At 34.7% G+C, this 15,173-nt stretch overlaps 1 protein-coding gene across 2 annotated transcripts; it reads right to left on the bottom strand.

Annotated features, from left to right (window-relative positions):
• Positions 1-1,330: 1,330 nt before the first annotated feature.
• LOC104227502 (NEDD8-conjugating enzyme Ubc12-like) lies at positions 1,331-4,860 on the bottom strand. Of its 2 annotated transcripts, XM_070162807.1 has the most exons (7): positions 4,743-4,860; positions 3,921-4,136; positions 3,574-3,684; positions 2,186-2,294; positions 1,945-2,023; positions 1,733-1,849; positions 1,331-1,652 (listed from the first exon to the last, which is right to left on the bottom strand). In XM_070162807.1, the coding sequence occupies exons 2-7, from the start codon at positions 3,970-3,972 to the stop codon at positions 1,515-1,517; spliced, it is 606 nt and encodes a 201-aa protein (XP_070018908.1). In that variant the 5' UTR covers positions 3,973-4,136; positions 4,743-4,860; the 3' UTR covers positions 1,331-1,514. The 2 variants fall into 2 exon arrangements, with proteins under 2 accessions (XP_070018908.1, XP_009778053.1); XM_009779751.2 differs by lacking the exon at positions 3,921-4,136.
• Between the last annotated feature and the right edge of the window lie 10,313 nt (positions 4,861-15,173).

Raw genomic sequence — 15,173 nt, 5'->3', positions numbered from 1 at the left:
TTGGTATTTTCTCTTTGTGATTGGTGTTGATATATACATATGTTGGGATTGGGTTGCACGCCGCAACAGGAGGAATAATTGAGGAAAGTGATTGTCTGGTGGGATTGGGTTGCACGCCGCAACAAGGAGTAATAAGGAAGGACAGGTGGGATCGGGTTGCGCGCCGCAACAAGGAGGAATAAGGGAGAATGTTGATACTGTTATCGTTGAATATTGACACTGTTATTGTTGGATTATTGATACTGATGTAGTTTATATGGTGGGATCGGGATGCACGCCGCATCTGTTATGTTTTTTAGCATGTATTTCTGTTGAAAGTCTATTACTGAGATATTGAAAAGCCCCTAAGGATCGGTTATAGCTTAAAAGTAGTAGTAGTATAGTTGGATTCCGGATTTATTTAACGTCAGCTATTGTTCATGTAAATTTTGTATTTCTTTTTCGTTTCGTATGAACTGTTGCAGGATGTATATGTTGTATGCCCCCCCGTAGCCTCGTCACTACTTCGTCTAGGTTAAGCTCGGCACTTACTAGTACATAGGGTCAGTTGTACTGATACTTCACTCTGCACTTCCTGTGCAGATTTCGAAGCTAGTGGTTGATCAAAGTTCAAGGGTGCTGCCTTCAGTTCAGGAGACCCAAGGTAGACCTGCAGGCGTCCGCAGGCTCTGACGTCCCCTTCTACCTTTATTGTATTCTGTTTTTACTTTTCCTTCGAAACAGACGCATATTTTCTTCAGACAATTACTTGTAGTAATCATAGACAGTTCGTGAGTTGTGACTCCAGTTTTGGGTAGATGTTATTTCGGATTTAGTTAATGTTTAAGTTAAACTTTTAAATTGTTTCTTCCACATTTATTTCTGTTGCTTCATCTTGTTAAGTTATATATACCTGAAAGATAAAGGAAAAATGTGTAATAAACTATGACGTTGGCTTGCCTAGCGAGTTCAATAATAGGAGTCATCACGGTCCCGAAGGTAGAAAATTCGGGTCGTGACAGTTGCTAGTTTGGAGACTTCAAGGTAGCTGCTATGACGTCCGTAGACCTCGACTCTTTTACCTGTTATTTTCTTCAGTACTGTTCTATTATTCAGACAATAGTACTAGAATTTTGGTTTATGTTGATATTTAATAGTGCTCATGTACTCGTTGACACCAGGTTTTGTGATGGTTGTAGTAGAGTTTTAGTTACTTTTATCAGATATTTGTGAGATTTTCCGTTATTGAGTTTATTAAAACATGTTTTATTCAAATGTTTAGTTGTTACGTGATTGTCGGCCTGCCTAGCAAGTGTGTTAGGCACCATCACGACATGTTGGAATTTTTGAGTTGCGACAAAATTGGAAACAAATTCATGCATGCAGGGGTCTACAATTTCAGTCTCTTACATGAACTACCCTAACAAATTTCAAGTACAAACTTGAAATAACAAAAGAACAAAAAAGTGGCTTGGTGTCCTGCTTTGTGAGCTTCCCGTTTGCAGCATCAGCAAACAACATTCAACTGCATATTCCTATATGCAGCGATCATAGTATATGTTGCCTTTACCTCCTCCTTCCATTGTCGTCCTAACGTCGTACTCGAAATCCCCTGGTGTGTCTCTCAGCTGCTCAGCTGCTTCATGATTTAGGGGATCATCTGGATTTGGTTCCTGCAGAATTGGTTGCAACTTGTAGTTACACACATACTTCTAAAATTAATATCTTTACACCAGAAATTTTGTCAAAATACCGTGAACAAATGATATAAGCCATAGATTATTGCGTTGATATTAAGCACAGGTTTCCAGTCCTCTCGAAGAATGTTCAGACACACATTTCCTTCCACGTCAATATTCGGGTGGTAGACCTGCAAAAACAAAATCACCAGTGATAATCATAATCAATAGTAAGAGTCTCCGACACAATTATAGATATGATTAAACTATGTAAACCATTACCCACCTTGATCTTGCACTTAACCTTTGGAGCGTCATGAGGATAGAGCGGAGGAATTTGGAAAGAGAATGGAAATGTCCCACCCCTAAATACAGAGCAAAAAAAAAAAAAAAAACGGAAATAATCTACCAATTCACCAAATGAATACCACCAAAGCAGAAAGGGATGAATTGATAGGAAAATTTACTTTCCCTTCCTTTTCTTTTGCCGCGAAACTGAGGGGAGCAGTTGTACAGAAATTACTTACATATAATATCCTTCATCAGGGATAATGGAGACTTCAAAGTACATGAGGTCATCTTTTCCGTTTGGAAATTCTATGGTACATGTTGGGGGTAGATTTAGCTCACTAATATCTACAAGAAAATATATACAAAATATTGTAATCATATCTCAATTCATTGGTGCGGAAACAACAGAACTTATATAAAAGAATTAGCTTTGGAAAAGAAAAATAGAGTACAAAAAGAAGTACAACTGGACGAAATTATGACTAGGTAATTGGGAATCGATCCATGTTTTTTTAAGGTAAATAACTCAATATTTAATTATGTGTATCATTCGCATCTTTTTGAAGCATAGGTATCAACGGATAATATTAGATAAATTCTAAAAAAATACATATATAAAACACATAATTTCGCAAAAAATCATGAATTCATATGCCCCATAATATATCTTATAAAACTGCCCCGGGTACTACTAATGTCATTATTTTAAATAATTTAGCGATGCTTGAAAACTCTACTACTAGTTCTTTTGATTGTACTGGTGCTAGTACTAGTACGAGTACGTTTCCTCATCTCTTTTTGCAGGATGATCTAACGCATGACCGTATGGGCACTACACAGTTGCGACTCCATTCAACTCATATGGCCAGCAGCAAAATTTTTTTGATTTAAATTCAGCATCAACTACTAGTACTACTCTGGGACAACCTTGTCTGCCTGTTGTAACATCTTTTTGTATTGGGGAACCATCAAGTTCCACCGCTTCCTGTAATGTCACTTAGTTCAATTAATACAAGCATCTTTTCCTACCCAAAAAAAAAAAAAAAAAAAACGTTTGCTCCCAATGGGAACTCCATGCACTCTGTTTTGCCTGCCTATTAATGAATAAATCTCATATTCCACCCAAAAAAAAGTGAAAATTATGACGTCATGACATCCGCAATTCATATAGCATAGTATCGTGAAATAGCACGAGCTAGCCAGTGTTCGGACTGATAATTGAAAAATAATCAGCGTTTGCAAATTCATTAAAAAATAGTCAATATTTTGCCGTAATACGGAAAGTTCCAACATTATATCCTGGAGATTGGTGCACCTGTTTATGAATTTCCAGTATATTATGCTGGAACTCCAGCACACAGAAAGTTCGAGCATAATATATTGGAGAATGGAGCACCTGTGTATGAACGTCCAACATATTATGCTGCAACTCCAGCACACAGAAAGTTCCAGCATAATATACTGGAAATTGTAGCACATGTGTATGAACTTCCAGTATATTATACTGGAATTCCAACACACGGAAAATAACAGCATAATATATCGGAGATTGGAGCATCTGTGTATGAACTTCTCCTTAAACTTATACACTTGATCGCGAAATCAGTTCTAAAAAAGAACACACCTCTTTGAAGACGTAAATGTGTTGCAGTTTGCTCCTTAACTGGTGGTTTGTCTGCATTTGCAGCAGCTTCCATCTGCTTTTCCTTTGCTTTAATCAAATTAATCATGGTCCCTAAAACATATATTTATACCACAGATTAGAACCACTTGAGAAAGGAATTTTTTTTTATTGAGCTATGACTATTTATGCATTTTACTTACTGTTAGTTAGCTTAGCTTAGCGATCAATTAGTTAAATGTTAGTTTAGCTTAGCTGCCAATTAGTTGGCAATTAGTTAGTGGTCCATGTTGTAAGTAGAGGACCCCACTCATGTATATGTGTATTCAATTACTGAACTAAGTAATTACAGTGTTCATTTTCAGAAGTTTCTCTCTCTCTCAGCTTCTGTATTCTCTCCATGGCAGCTCAAGCTTGAGCTCAAGGTTCTCTGTGATTCTTTCCTCTTTACATGATTGTTTGAGGAACTGACTGCTCCTTTTCCTACACCTGTGAGTGTATATTGTGACAGCCAATCCGCCTTACACATTGCTAGGAACCCTGTGTTCTATGAGCGGACCATCATTCTGGAGTAATGTTGAAACAAGGGCAATTACTATTTCATTTAAGAAGTTCTTACGAGCATGTAGAAGATTCGTAAAATAAAGCTTCAAAATAATATATATTCTGGTAGTGGTCATCAACACATAGAAATATACACATTGATCCTACTTCCTTGCCTCTGGAACAATCTCACTAAGGTGATGGCACATATTTGTTTGAATTAATTCGGACATAGTTCTCCTAATTTGTTATTTACATGTCTAGAATCTTCATAAAATATTAGAGATCATAACTTTTTAAAGGTCAAAAAATTAAAAGTGATATTTCACCATTATTCATTTGATCTAACTAATTAATAGTCGACTGATCAAACCTATCCTTAGGTCGATCTAGTAATTGATTTTCTCATTTAGAAGTACTGAACATAAATCCGCGTTCTATTATGTATAAGGAATACTAATGTAAGAAAGGATAATAGCTAAACTTATCTCTATGATTGTTTTTAATTTAACATCTGTTTCAGTATACAATCTCACTCAGCGTCAATGAGAAGATCAAAAACATATAACCAATATTAACATCTAGCGATACACTAAGTATAACAACAACCTACGAGAGTTAAAACTTACTTGGGAGAATCAGAAGAACAAATAATCTTGGAAGTAAATTAGAAATAGGCCCGAAAGAGTATAATTCCTTATTTTGTTTCAAGGAATTATTTTATTCTATTCTAAGTATTATTTTTGTATTTTGTCCTCAAAGGGACAGATCAAAACATTCAGAAACAACCATCACAATTCACAAGTCACGACAGAGACGGCGATTTCCATGGTCAACGGGGACAGAGTAAATTGCATGTTTGCAACAAACCCCCTAAACTCCAGGTGGTAAGTTATCATTTTGGGTATTTCAATTCCTTGTCTTTTTCTTTTTTCTTTCTTACTTTCTTTTATTTGGCAATTGATTATATTTACAGAAGTACTACGTATTTCTTTCCCGGAAAAGACAACCAATTGAACGCAAAAATAAAGAACGTCAGAAAGAGAATTGAAAGCAATCTGTAACAGGCCTTTTTTTCTTTGGTCTCTGTTCTTTTGCTTATCGTACATTAGTAATTTGAAACGGAGAGCAACTAATGAAGCAGGTAAAATTTTGCACCGCGCATAGATTTTCTGTTTTAGTTTTATTGACATATAGAAACAAAATATTTGATCATGAGATTAGTTTTAAAAACTGTTTTACACGTACCTATCTATAATAAGTATGGATTGCCAGATTGAAAAGAAAGTACTCCATTAGTTTAAGTTTAAATGATATATCTTTCTTATTAGTCCCTTATAAAAAAGAATGACATAGTTTTATATTTGGAAACAATTTAACTTTAAATTATTTATTTACCCACTTTACTCTTATGATGTTACAAAATAATAAAAGAAGAAGAAGACGAAGAATATTACAAGAAAAGTAGAAAGAGAATTCTTATCGATTTGGGATGAATTACAATGGAATAGAACCCTCTATTTATAGAGAAAAAGGTGACTTAGTCACCAAGTAACAAACCCTAAAATTTCTCTAACATATAAACATTCACCATAAATAAAACTTTATTTATAACACTCCACCTCGAATGTCTATTCAACAGATAATGTGCCTCGTTAAAACTTTAACTAAATTAAAATCCAGTGGGAAAAAAATTTATAGTGAAGGAAAAAGAGTACACATATCTAACAATACACCTTTTGGTTGTCTCATTCAAAAGCTTGCAAGGAAAATCCATTGGGACAAAACCCTATAAGGGAAAAAGAGTAAGATGCGTATTAACTCCCCCTGATGAGAGTATCAATTCACACCCTTGAGCCTTCGCATTCCAATCTTGTGCACTAGTTTCTTGAAGGTTGACGTCGGTAGAGATTTGATGAATAAAAATAGCCATATTAACTCCAACAAATATGTTGCACCTTCAAAATCCTCGCTATCACATTATCATGCTTATAGTTATAGCAAGATACATATGTGCGCAAATTGCACGTAGGATGTAGTACTTCATGACCAAGAATTGTATATGCTTTAAGCGATTTAAATCTTTCAAGGATTGTCATATAAGTCATATAATAGACTTTAATTAGATGCATATCAAGTTTTCATGTCATGTTAGATAAATAAGATATCGAAAACTGATTACATATATCATTGGCTTTATACTTTCAAGTGTTTGAACTATATGTCCAAAACTACATGTCTTTCATATGAAACCAATTCTATTTGAATTGTGTCTTTTCTATTTGGTCAATATTTTTGTGTCTGTATTCGATAGACTTAAGATCCTCGTCTATACCTAGTGCTATGATAGATGTCGTCGACGAATATTTTATATTGGTTCCAATATTTTTTCATAAAAACATAACATAGAGATCTCTTCATCCATATTTTCAGGTATCCGAACCTCTCATGAGATTTTATAAAGTTTTATGTCATGTGATCTTCTAGGTTACTTGCCTCCTTTATTTGATCATTTTGATCATTTTCTCATCTTCTTTATCAAGAAGTTTATTTGAAATAGATATGTCTATATGGTTTAAGCGTACCATAGACTTTGTACTTCTAGGACTTAATAGGAGCATTTTCAATGAGAATATAGTTACTTTCTTTAGGTCAACAAATGTGGCTGGCATGCTTTGCAATATATTTCAAATGAATTATCATTTTATGAACTTCAAGTTTATATTATTTTATTCGAGAATCTAGATGTACACATGATATCATTCCACGTAACTTTTTCTCAACTGTTTATCCTGTCTCCCCCTCATGTTAGAAAAACTAACTTGCTTCCTCAACTTTGAAAATCCATCTTTGTGCGCTATGGTGTTAATCAAAATATACACCGCACATCAATAATAATAATAAGATGGAGCTATTTGATTCCTGACCATGAACCACTTCTGAAGGGAAAATGTAATATACTTTGGTATATAACGTATATCAAACTAATATAGATAACTTTGTTCTCATAAGCAATAGTTTAACTATTAAGTGGAGGCACTCAATAAATCATCTTGATAAATTAGTTGTGATGTAAACCAACTTATCAAAATAAACTATCTTGAATAGAAAATTTAGAAATTATGCTCTAAATTAAATTATTGAGCAAGTTACCCCGCAAACACCAGGTTGCGGGTTAATAATAATCGTACATGTAACCATCTTATAGATGCATCTTATGTGGTATACATGGCAGGTGAATGAGCCCATATTCACCTTTGATATTTCCAGTATTCATGGGATTCAATCCCAATTTTAGTTGGTTTAGTAATTAATAAGAACAAGCAACATAAGATAATCCGCAAAGAACTTTCTAGTTCTTTAATATTTACTCATGTAAATTCTCTTTTATTTTTTTTACATCATACTTAAATTAACGTGGCTAAATCAATTATGCCAACTGAATAAATTATCAATAATGATAAAGTTCAGGTTTATTCCATGACGTGTGCAATTATCAATAAACTCCAAGTTTATTATGATATGAGCTTTTATATCAATAAACATCCACTTTATTGTGGTATACTTTTATTTGTGTAGTACAAACTGAAGAATAAAGCGGGTAATTGTTTTACATACATATTACCCCGCTACAAGTTGTAGTAATAGAAGATATTAAATCTTTCCTTTATTTATAGTCTCAATATAACCAACCACTTTCGCGAATACCTTAGAAACTAAATAAGTTTCTTTAAGACTTACTACAACATAATACCTTATTGATAATCAATTTTATTCCTTCAAAATAGTAATAATTGGCTCTTCCAGAGCTCTCAATTAATTTGGTACTACCACATATTCATCAACATCCATATGGTAAATATCTCTTTTAAAAAGAAAGTTATACCATTATGGTTATAGTCAAAACTATATGCAAGATTTATTTCTTGCATTATCATTGTCTTTTAATAATCACAATGCGAAAATATTTTGGCTCTACAATCGGTACATGACCAATGACCATTCATGCCATAATAATAAAATTATTTTCTTATTTCATCTCAAACCTCCTCTTAGAGGTGAGTGTGGTAAATTCACTTCCACTAGCACATTCATATTCTTACAAGAATGAATATATATTCATAAATCACATGTTGTCACATTCACATCATGAATGGACCATAATCATCTGTATGTGCATTACAAAAGCTCATGTCAAATCGATGACAAATATTACTTTCACAAAGTGGAGGATTATTTTGAGAATTCTTATTGTTCTCACAATTACCACACGATGACGATTATAATTTCGTCTATTGCCATGCCAACATCCATTGATACCTAGTAGTAATTTTATTTTCTTTCAGACGTATCACATACTGCTATCACATTCTCTTAAGGGAATGAGAATGGAGCAAATTCAATGTGACGGGTTTTCAATTCTTTGCCCACAATCATACATGAATTTGATCATGGCAAGGTATAAAATTTTTACCACTTTAGGTGGTTATGATTTCTTTCAAACTCCATTAGAGTTACAATCAAAATTTATCGTTTTTGCTTGTAGTTATAATCAAATTATAGAATGTCAAGAATATAAAAGAGAAAAATAAAGTAAAATACTTACCTTAAATACAGAATTTAATCATGAAGGAAGTTCATGGAACAATTGACAATCATTATGCTCAATCTCAAAGTTTCTATCCAATTGGTTAGAGTCTCGTGCTGATAACGTGTTATAAAACAATAAAAGAAGAAGAAAAGTATTATAGAGAAAAGTAGAGAGAGAGAATTCTTATTGATTTGTGATGAATTACAATGGAGAACCCTCTATTTATAGGGAAAAAGTAACTTAGTCACCAAGTAACAAACCCTAAAATCTCTCTAACATATAGACATTCACCGTAAATAAAACTCTATTTATAACATATGAGAAGTTTTTATAGCAGTACAAATGCATGACCCACAAAGCTTTTATCTCTAAAGCTTTTAAGCCCATATGATTTAAAAGTAATTTTTTTTAAACTTTGTGTCAAGTCAAACTATAACATCTAAATTGAAACGAATGAAGTAATATTTATAATTAGTTATAGTGTGAGACTTATTTACACTACTGAAGTTTATAATTTTGATCTAAATCTTTTACGTCTTTTAACAGAAAATATTTACATTTTCTTAGCAATACATTAATGGATGCAGCAGTACGTATCAATTCTATTGAAATTAGCTACAAATATTTTTAATCGTACTGCCTCCTTCTATTAAAGCTGGGTAAAGAGAAAACCTAAGGGGTTGAAGCCCTTGGTAACATCTGAGAGATTATCAAAGTAATCTCTATCTCCTTTGTTTACATCTATTAAGTATAAATGAATGAAAGAAAGTTATAACTATGCATATCAGAGCTCGAAATTAATTTCTGCCGCCTTCAATTGTCTTACTCTAAATGAGAAAATCTCCCACCTATCCAATTGAGCGTGATAGAAGTAAATCTGTTGTTGTATGTAAAAGAAAGAAAAGTAGACAAAACAAAAGAAATAAAAGTCAAAGAGAGAAGAAAAATGATAGGCGGAAGAATTCATCTTTGAATCTTTTCTTATGACGTAAGCGCTTACATGGACAAGTTGAATTCCTTTCTTATGACATAAATGCTTATGTCGGCAGGGCATTCAAATGCCTATAAAAGGGGTCTGCATTTTTATTTGCACATCATCCCTCAATTTCTTCTTTCTCTTCAATTAATAAAGAACTATTCTTTGTGTGGCCATGGAATAGACAAAAATTGTCGAACCACATAAATCTTGACTTGTCTTGCCTTGTGAAATTTATTTCTTTTCTCTTTTAAATATTTTCTTCCTTCTATTAGCTTGACATACTTCCCAACAACTGGTAAGAGCTTAGATAACATAATTCTGGTAGAAAAGTATAGTATTGGTGTATGTACTATTCATAAGAATAGTGCGATAATATTGATCATCATTACTAACACTATTCATTAATAGTGATAGTACTATTTACCAATAGTGATTGTTGTCTAACTTATACGATTGGAATATTTTTTCTTACACGGATAGTATTCGTCGTTACTATTCACATGCACTATTCACATAAACGTTTTTTGTGAAAAATGGCATTAGAAGAAGGAAATTAAGATTGACAAGTTCAATGGCAAAGATTTTGAATTCTAGAAAATGCAAATAGAGGATTATTTGTACCAGAAAAAATTATACTAACCTCTAACTAAGGTAAAACCAGAGAATATGGCCAAAGCGGATTGGGATGTATTAGATCGCCAAGCTCTTGGTGTGATTCGTTTGACGCTAACACGAAATGTGTCATTTAACATCATTAACGAGAAGATCACTGCAGGCTTGACATAGGCGTTATCAAATATACGAGAAGCCATCTGCTTCAAATAAAGTCTATTTGATGCGTCGATGATTCAACTTAAAGATGATAGAAGGTGGATCTGTCACGGAACATATCAATGAGTTTAATATAATATTAACTCAGTTGAGTTATATTAATATAACATTTTATGATGAAGTCAGGGCATTGATACTACTATCATCTATACCAGAGAGTTGGTCTGCAATTGTAACTGTAGTTAGTAGTTCATCGGGAAGTACCAAAATCAAATTGAATTATATTAGAGACTTGATTCAAAGAGAAGATATTCATCGAAGAGAATCAAGTGATTCCCCAGGATCTGCTTTTAATACCGAAAGCAGGGGAGAAGCAACCAAAGAGGACAAAGTCATGGTCATGGCAAATCAAAGTCAAGGAGAAGAGGGCATCCAAAAATCGCAAGGACATTACTTGTTGGAATTGTGATAAAAAAGATCACTACAGTGTTCAATGTAGAGAACCAAAGAAGAAAAAGGAAGAAAATTCAGCAAATGTAATTTCTAAACAAGTTGGTGATGCACTAATTTGTTGTATAGACAGTCCAGTCGAATCTTGGATTCTGGACTTAGGTGCATCCTTTCACTCAACATCATGCAAAGAATTATTGAATAATTATATTGCTGGAAAAATTACGAAATTTTATCTAGCAGTCGGTGAATTTCTGGACATTGTTGGGAAAGGTGAAGTTCATATAAAGACATAACAAGGCACGCTATGAAAATTACAAAATGTCCGACATGTTCCTGGCCACAAGAAAAATCTGATATCTATGGGTCAGATTGACGATGAATAATATATAACAACATTCGGGAATGGATCGTGGAAGATAACCAAAGAATATTTAGTTGTGGCACGAGGTTTCATGAAGGGAACACTTTATGCAACTGCAATATAGAGAGATACTATAGCAACAGTTGATCATGGTCATGATACAACATTGTGGAATCGTATGCACGGGCATATGACTGAGAAGGGAATAAAGTTGTTGGTGTCCAAAGAAAAGGTGTCAAACCTAAAACATGTTGAATTAGGTTTGTCCGAAGATTGTATTCACAGGAAACAAAAGAGAGTTAGTTTCTCAAAGGAAGGAAGGATGCCAAAAAAGAGAATTTGGAACTAGTGTATACAAATGTGTGGGGTCCAGCTCATGTAACTTCTCTGGGAGGCTCACACTATTATTTCACCTTCATTGATAATTCCACAAGAAAGGTATGGGTTTATTTTTTGAAAAAAAAATCTTATGTGTTTGTTACCTTTAAAAGATGGAAAGCTGAAGTTGAAAATCAGACAAGTCTAAAGTTAAAATGTCTGAAGTCTGACAATAGAGGAGTATGATAGTCAAGAGTTTAAAGCATTCTGCTATGAGAATAAGATCAGAATAATCAAGACAGTTCCTGGAACACTAGAACAAAATGGCGTTGTTGAGAGGACGAACAGAACCCTGAATGAACGAGCCAGAAGTATGAGAATACATCCTGGATTGCTGAAATATTTTTGGGTTGGGGCTGTTAACATGACAACTTACCTTATAATTAGGGGGCCCTCTATACCGCTGAATTTTGAAATTCCTGAGGAGGTGTGGACAGGAAAGAAGGTAACTCTCTTACATCTGAAAATTATTGGTTGTGTTGCTTATGTGCATGTAAATCCTAGTAATAGAGATAAGCTTGATCCTAAAGCCATTAAATATTTCTTTATTGGCTATGGTGATGATAATTTTGGTTATCGATTTTGGGACGATCGGATTAAAAAGATCCTAAAACATAGGAATGTCATATTTAATGAAAATGTAATGTACAAGGACAAGCTTGAAGTAAAACCAACCAACACCAGCAAACAAACATCTAAAACATTTGAGTTAGAAGAAATCTCAGAAAATGAAGTGGCTAGAGGGATTACAACTGATTCTTAAGTTGAATATGAAGAACCAGAAGCAGAATCTGGATTAGAACTAGAACTGGAACCAGAGATAGAATCAAATGCAGAACCAAATATGGAGTCAGGACTTGAATCAAATTCGGGATCAATTACTCTCGAACCTACATTAAGGAGATCTAAAAGAGTCACGAATTCTCCAGATAGGTTAACTCTCTCTATTCACTATTTACTTCTGATTGATGCTGGAGAATCAGAGCATTTTGTTGAAGCAATGCAGATGATAGACTCTGATAAATGGAAGCTAGCCATGAAAGAAGAGATGAATTCTCTACAAAATAGTAAAACATGGATACTTACAAAGTTACCAAAAGGAAAGAAGGTATTGCAGAACAACTGGGTGTACAGAGTCAAGAAAGAGCATGATGGTAAAAAGATATCACGATCCAAAACCAAACCGTTGTGATGACGCCTGTCGTGGAACTAGGCAAGCCAACTACTCAACCATTTCAACACAATAAAAGCTTTGAAAAATACTAAAATATTTAAGGAAAAAACATTTTAGAAGTAGAATAAAATTCACAACTCAATATAAATCTCTCCCAAAACCGGGGTGTGACTGAGTACATGAGCATCTATACAAATATACTCTAATACAACGTCTAGAGAATAAGAATTGAAACATAAATGAAGATAAGGAAGGAAAGTCAAGGTCTGCGAACGCCATGCATCTACCTCGATAGTCTCCAAAGATCCTGACTCCACAACTCAGCAGTCGCCGTGACATGAAGCACCTGGATCTGCACAAGAGGTGCAAGGTGTAGCGTGTTTACAACCAACTCAATAAGTAACAAACCCAACCTTTGGACTGAAAGTAGTGACGGACTCAACCAATACATTTCAATATAGAAATAACAGTATAAAAACATAAACATACTTTCAAGTTTAATAGTCAAAATCCATATCAGTAAGATGAATCAATTCTAAACGATATGAAGAATACAACTTCTCGACTTCTATATGCCAATGCATATGCTATATGTGATTCACCATGCTGATAGCCTCATGTGCTTACACTCTCGAAATGCTCAATCACTGAGTACTGTATATGGCCAATCCAGTCCTGGGAAGATCCATCCCGAAATATATACATCAACTGACCATCAGTCACTCAGTACTGAGTAGGGCCAACCCAGCCTGTGGGGAAGATCCATCCCTAGGTATAAATGCTTCGGACAAGATCCATGTCCAGAGAAGATCCATCCCTCAATATAAATCAACTGCGCTCACTGGGGGTGTGTGCAGACTTTAGAGGGGATCCTTCAGCCTAATCTCCATTATAAATTAGTAAAACCTGCTACGACGTGCAACCCGATCCCATAAATATTACTCATAATCAGGCCCTCAGTCTCACTCAATCATCAATCCCTCCAGTCTCTTTCTCATGGGCTCACAATGTCATAAAACTAGTCCGAAATGATGATATGATGTATCAATAAATAGTAACAGAGACTAAGACATGATATGTAATGAATAAATATGACTGAGTACGGAATTTCAATGAAATCAATAAGTCAGCAGCAAGAAATGACCACTATAGGTCCCAACAGTACCAACATATAGCCTAAACATGATCTCTAGCGTGATTACAGCTCAATTACTTTATCACATGATGAAAACACGGATATCAACAAGACAAATCCACTATACAGTGCCATGGAATAGACCAGGTCACAATTCTCACAGTGCACGCCCGCACACCCGTCACTTGACATGTGCGTCACTCAACATCAATCATATAACACATACTTCAGGGTTTCAAACCCTCATTACCAAGTTTTGAAGTGTTACTTACCTCAATCCGAGCTAAATCTACTCCAATACACATTTTCCTCGCAAATCGGCCTCCAAATGTCCCGAATATAGCCACATAGTACAATACAATCAATACGATCTAAAGGAACCAATTTCACAAGAAAAATATGAAGTTATAAATCAAAAATCCGAAATTGGCTCAAAGCCGACCCCTTGGGCCCACTTCTTGAAATCCAACAAAAATTACAAAAACCGAAAGCTCATTCAACCACGAGTCCAACCATACAAATTTTATCAAAATCCGACACCAAATAGCCACCCAAATCTCTAAACCAAACTCTCAAAATCCCTAGCCTCAAGCTCCCAAATTTCACCTTAAAACCCCACAATCTAGGTGAGAAAATCAATGAGGAAACAAGATTATTGATCATAAATGAGCACAGGAACTTACCTCAAGAATATCCTCACATCGCACCTACGACCACTTGCCACCTCGCCTTAGGCCACTTCTATGCTCCTTTCCTCACTTCTACGAGCTCATACTTGTGATGACACTTCTGCAGGTGCGATTACACCATTAGCTGCCAACTTCAGCAATTCTCTAAGTTCAATTCCAAATCATTAACCACCTGAAATCCACCCGAGGCCCCCAGGACCTCAACCAAATATACCAACAAATCTTAAAACATCATACAAACTTAGTCGACCCCTCAAATCACCTCAAACAACATCAAAATAAAAAACACGAATCCCACATAGATTCAAGCCTAATGAATTAAGGAATTTCCAACTTCTACAAACGACGCAGAAACATATCAAATCACACCCGCATGACCCCAAATTTTGCATACAAGTAACAAATAAAATCACGGATCTACTCTAACTTTCGAAACTCCAATCGACCCCCAATATCAAAAAGTTCACTTTCGGTCAAACTTTAAAAAAATCCAACTTTTGCCATTTTAAGGCTGATACAGACCTCGACA

The sequence above is a fragment of the Nicotiana sylvestris genome, chromosome 11, assembly GCF_000393655.2.
Source record: "Nicotiana sylvestris chromosome 11, ASM39365v2, whole genome shotgun sequence".
NCBI lineage: Eukaryota > Viridiplantae > Streptophyta > Magnoliopsida > Solanales > Solanaceae > Nicotiana > Nicotiana sylvestris.
The sequence above is the reverse complement of the archived record's forward strand: the minus strand, read 5'-3'. Positions and strand labels throughout refer to the sequence as shown.

What these genes read in the sequence shown, in the direction of transcription:
- LOC104227502 (XM_070162807.1), bottom strand. Translation starts at nt 3,972, where the DNA reads ATGGAGAGAATACAGAAGCTGAGAGAGAGAGAAACTTCTGAAAATGAA. An exon ending in AGGTTAAGTGCAAGATCAAG is followed by an intron (nt 1,850 to 1,944) that starts GTGGGTAATGGT and finishes TTGTTTTTGCAG; the next exon opens with GTCTACCACCCGAATATTGA. An exon ending in GCTTATATCATTTGTTCACG is followed by an intron (nt 1,653 to 1,732) that starts GTATTTTGACAA and finishes CCAATTCTGCAG; the next exon opens with GAACCAAATCCAGATGATCC.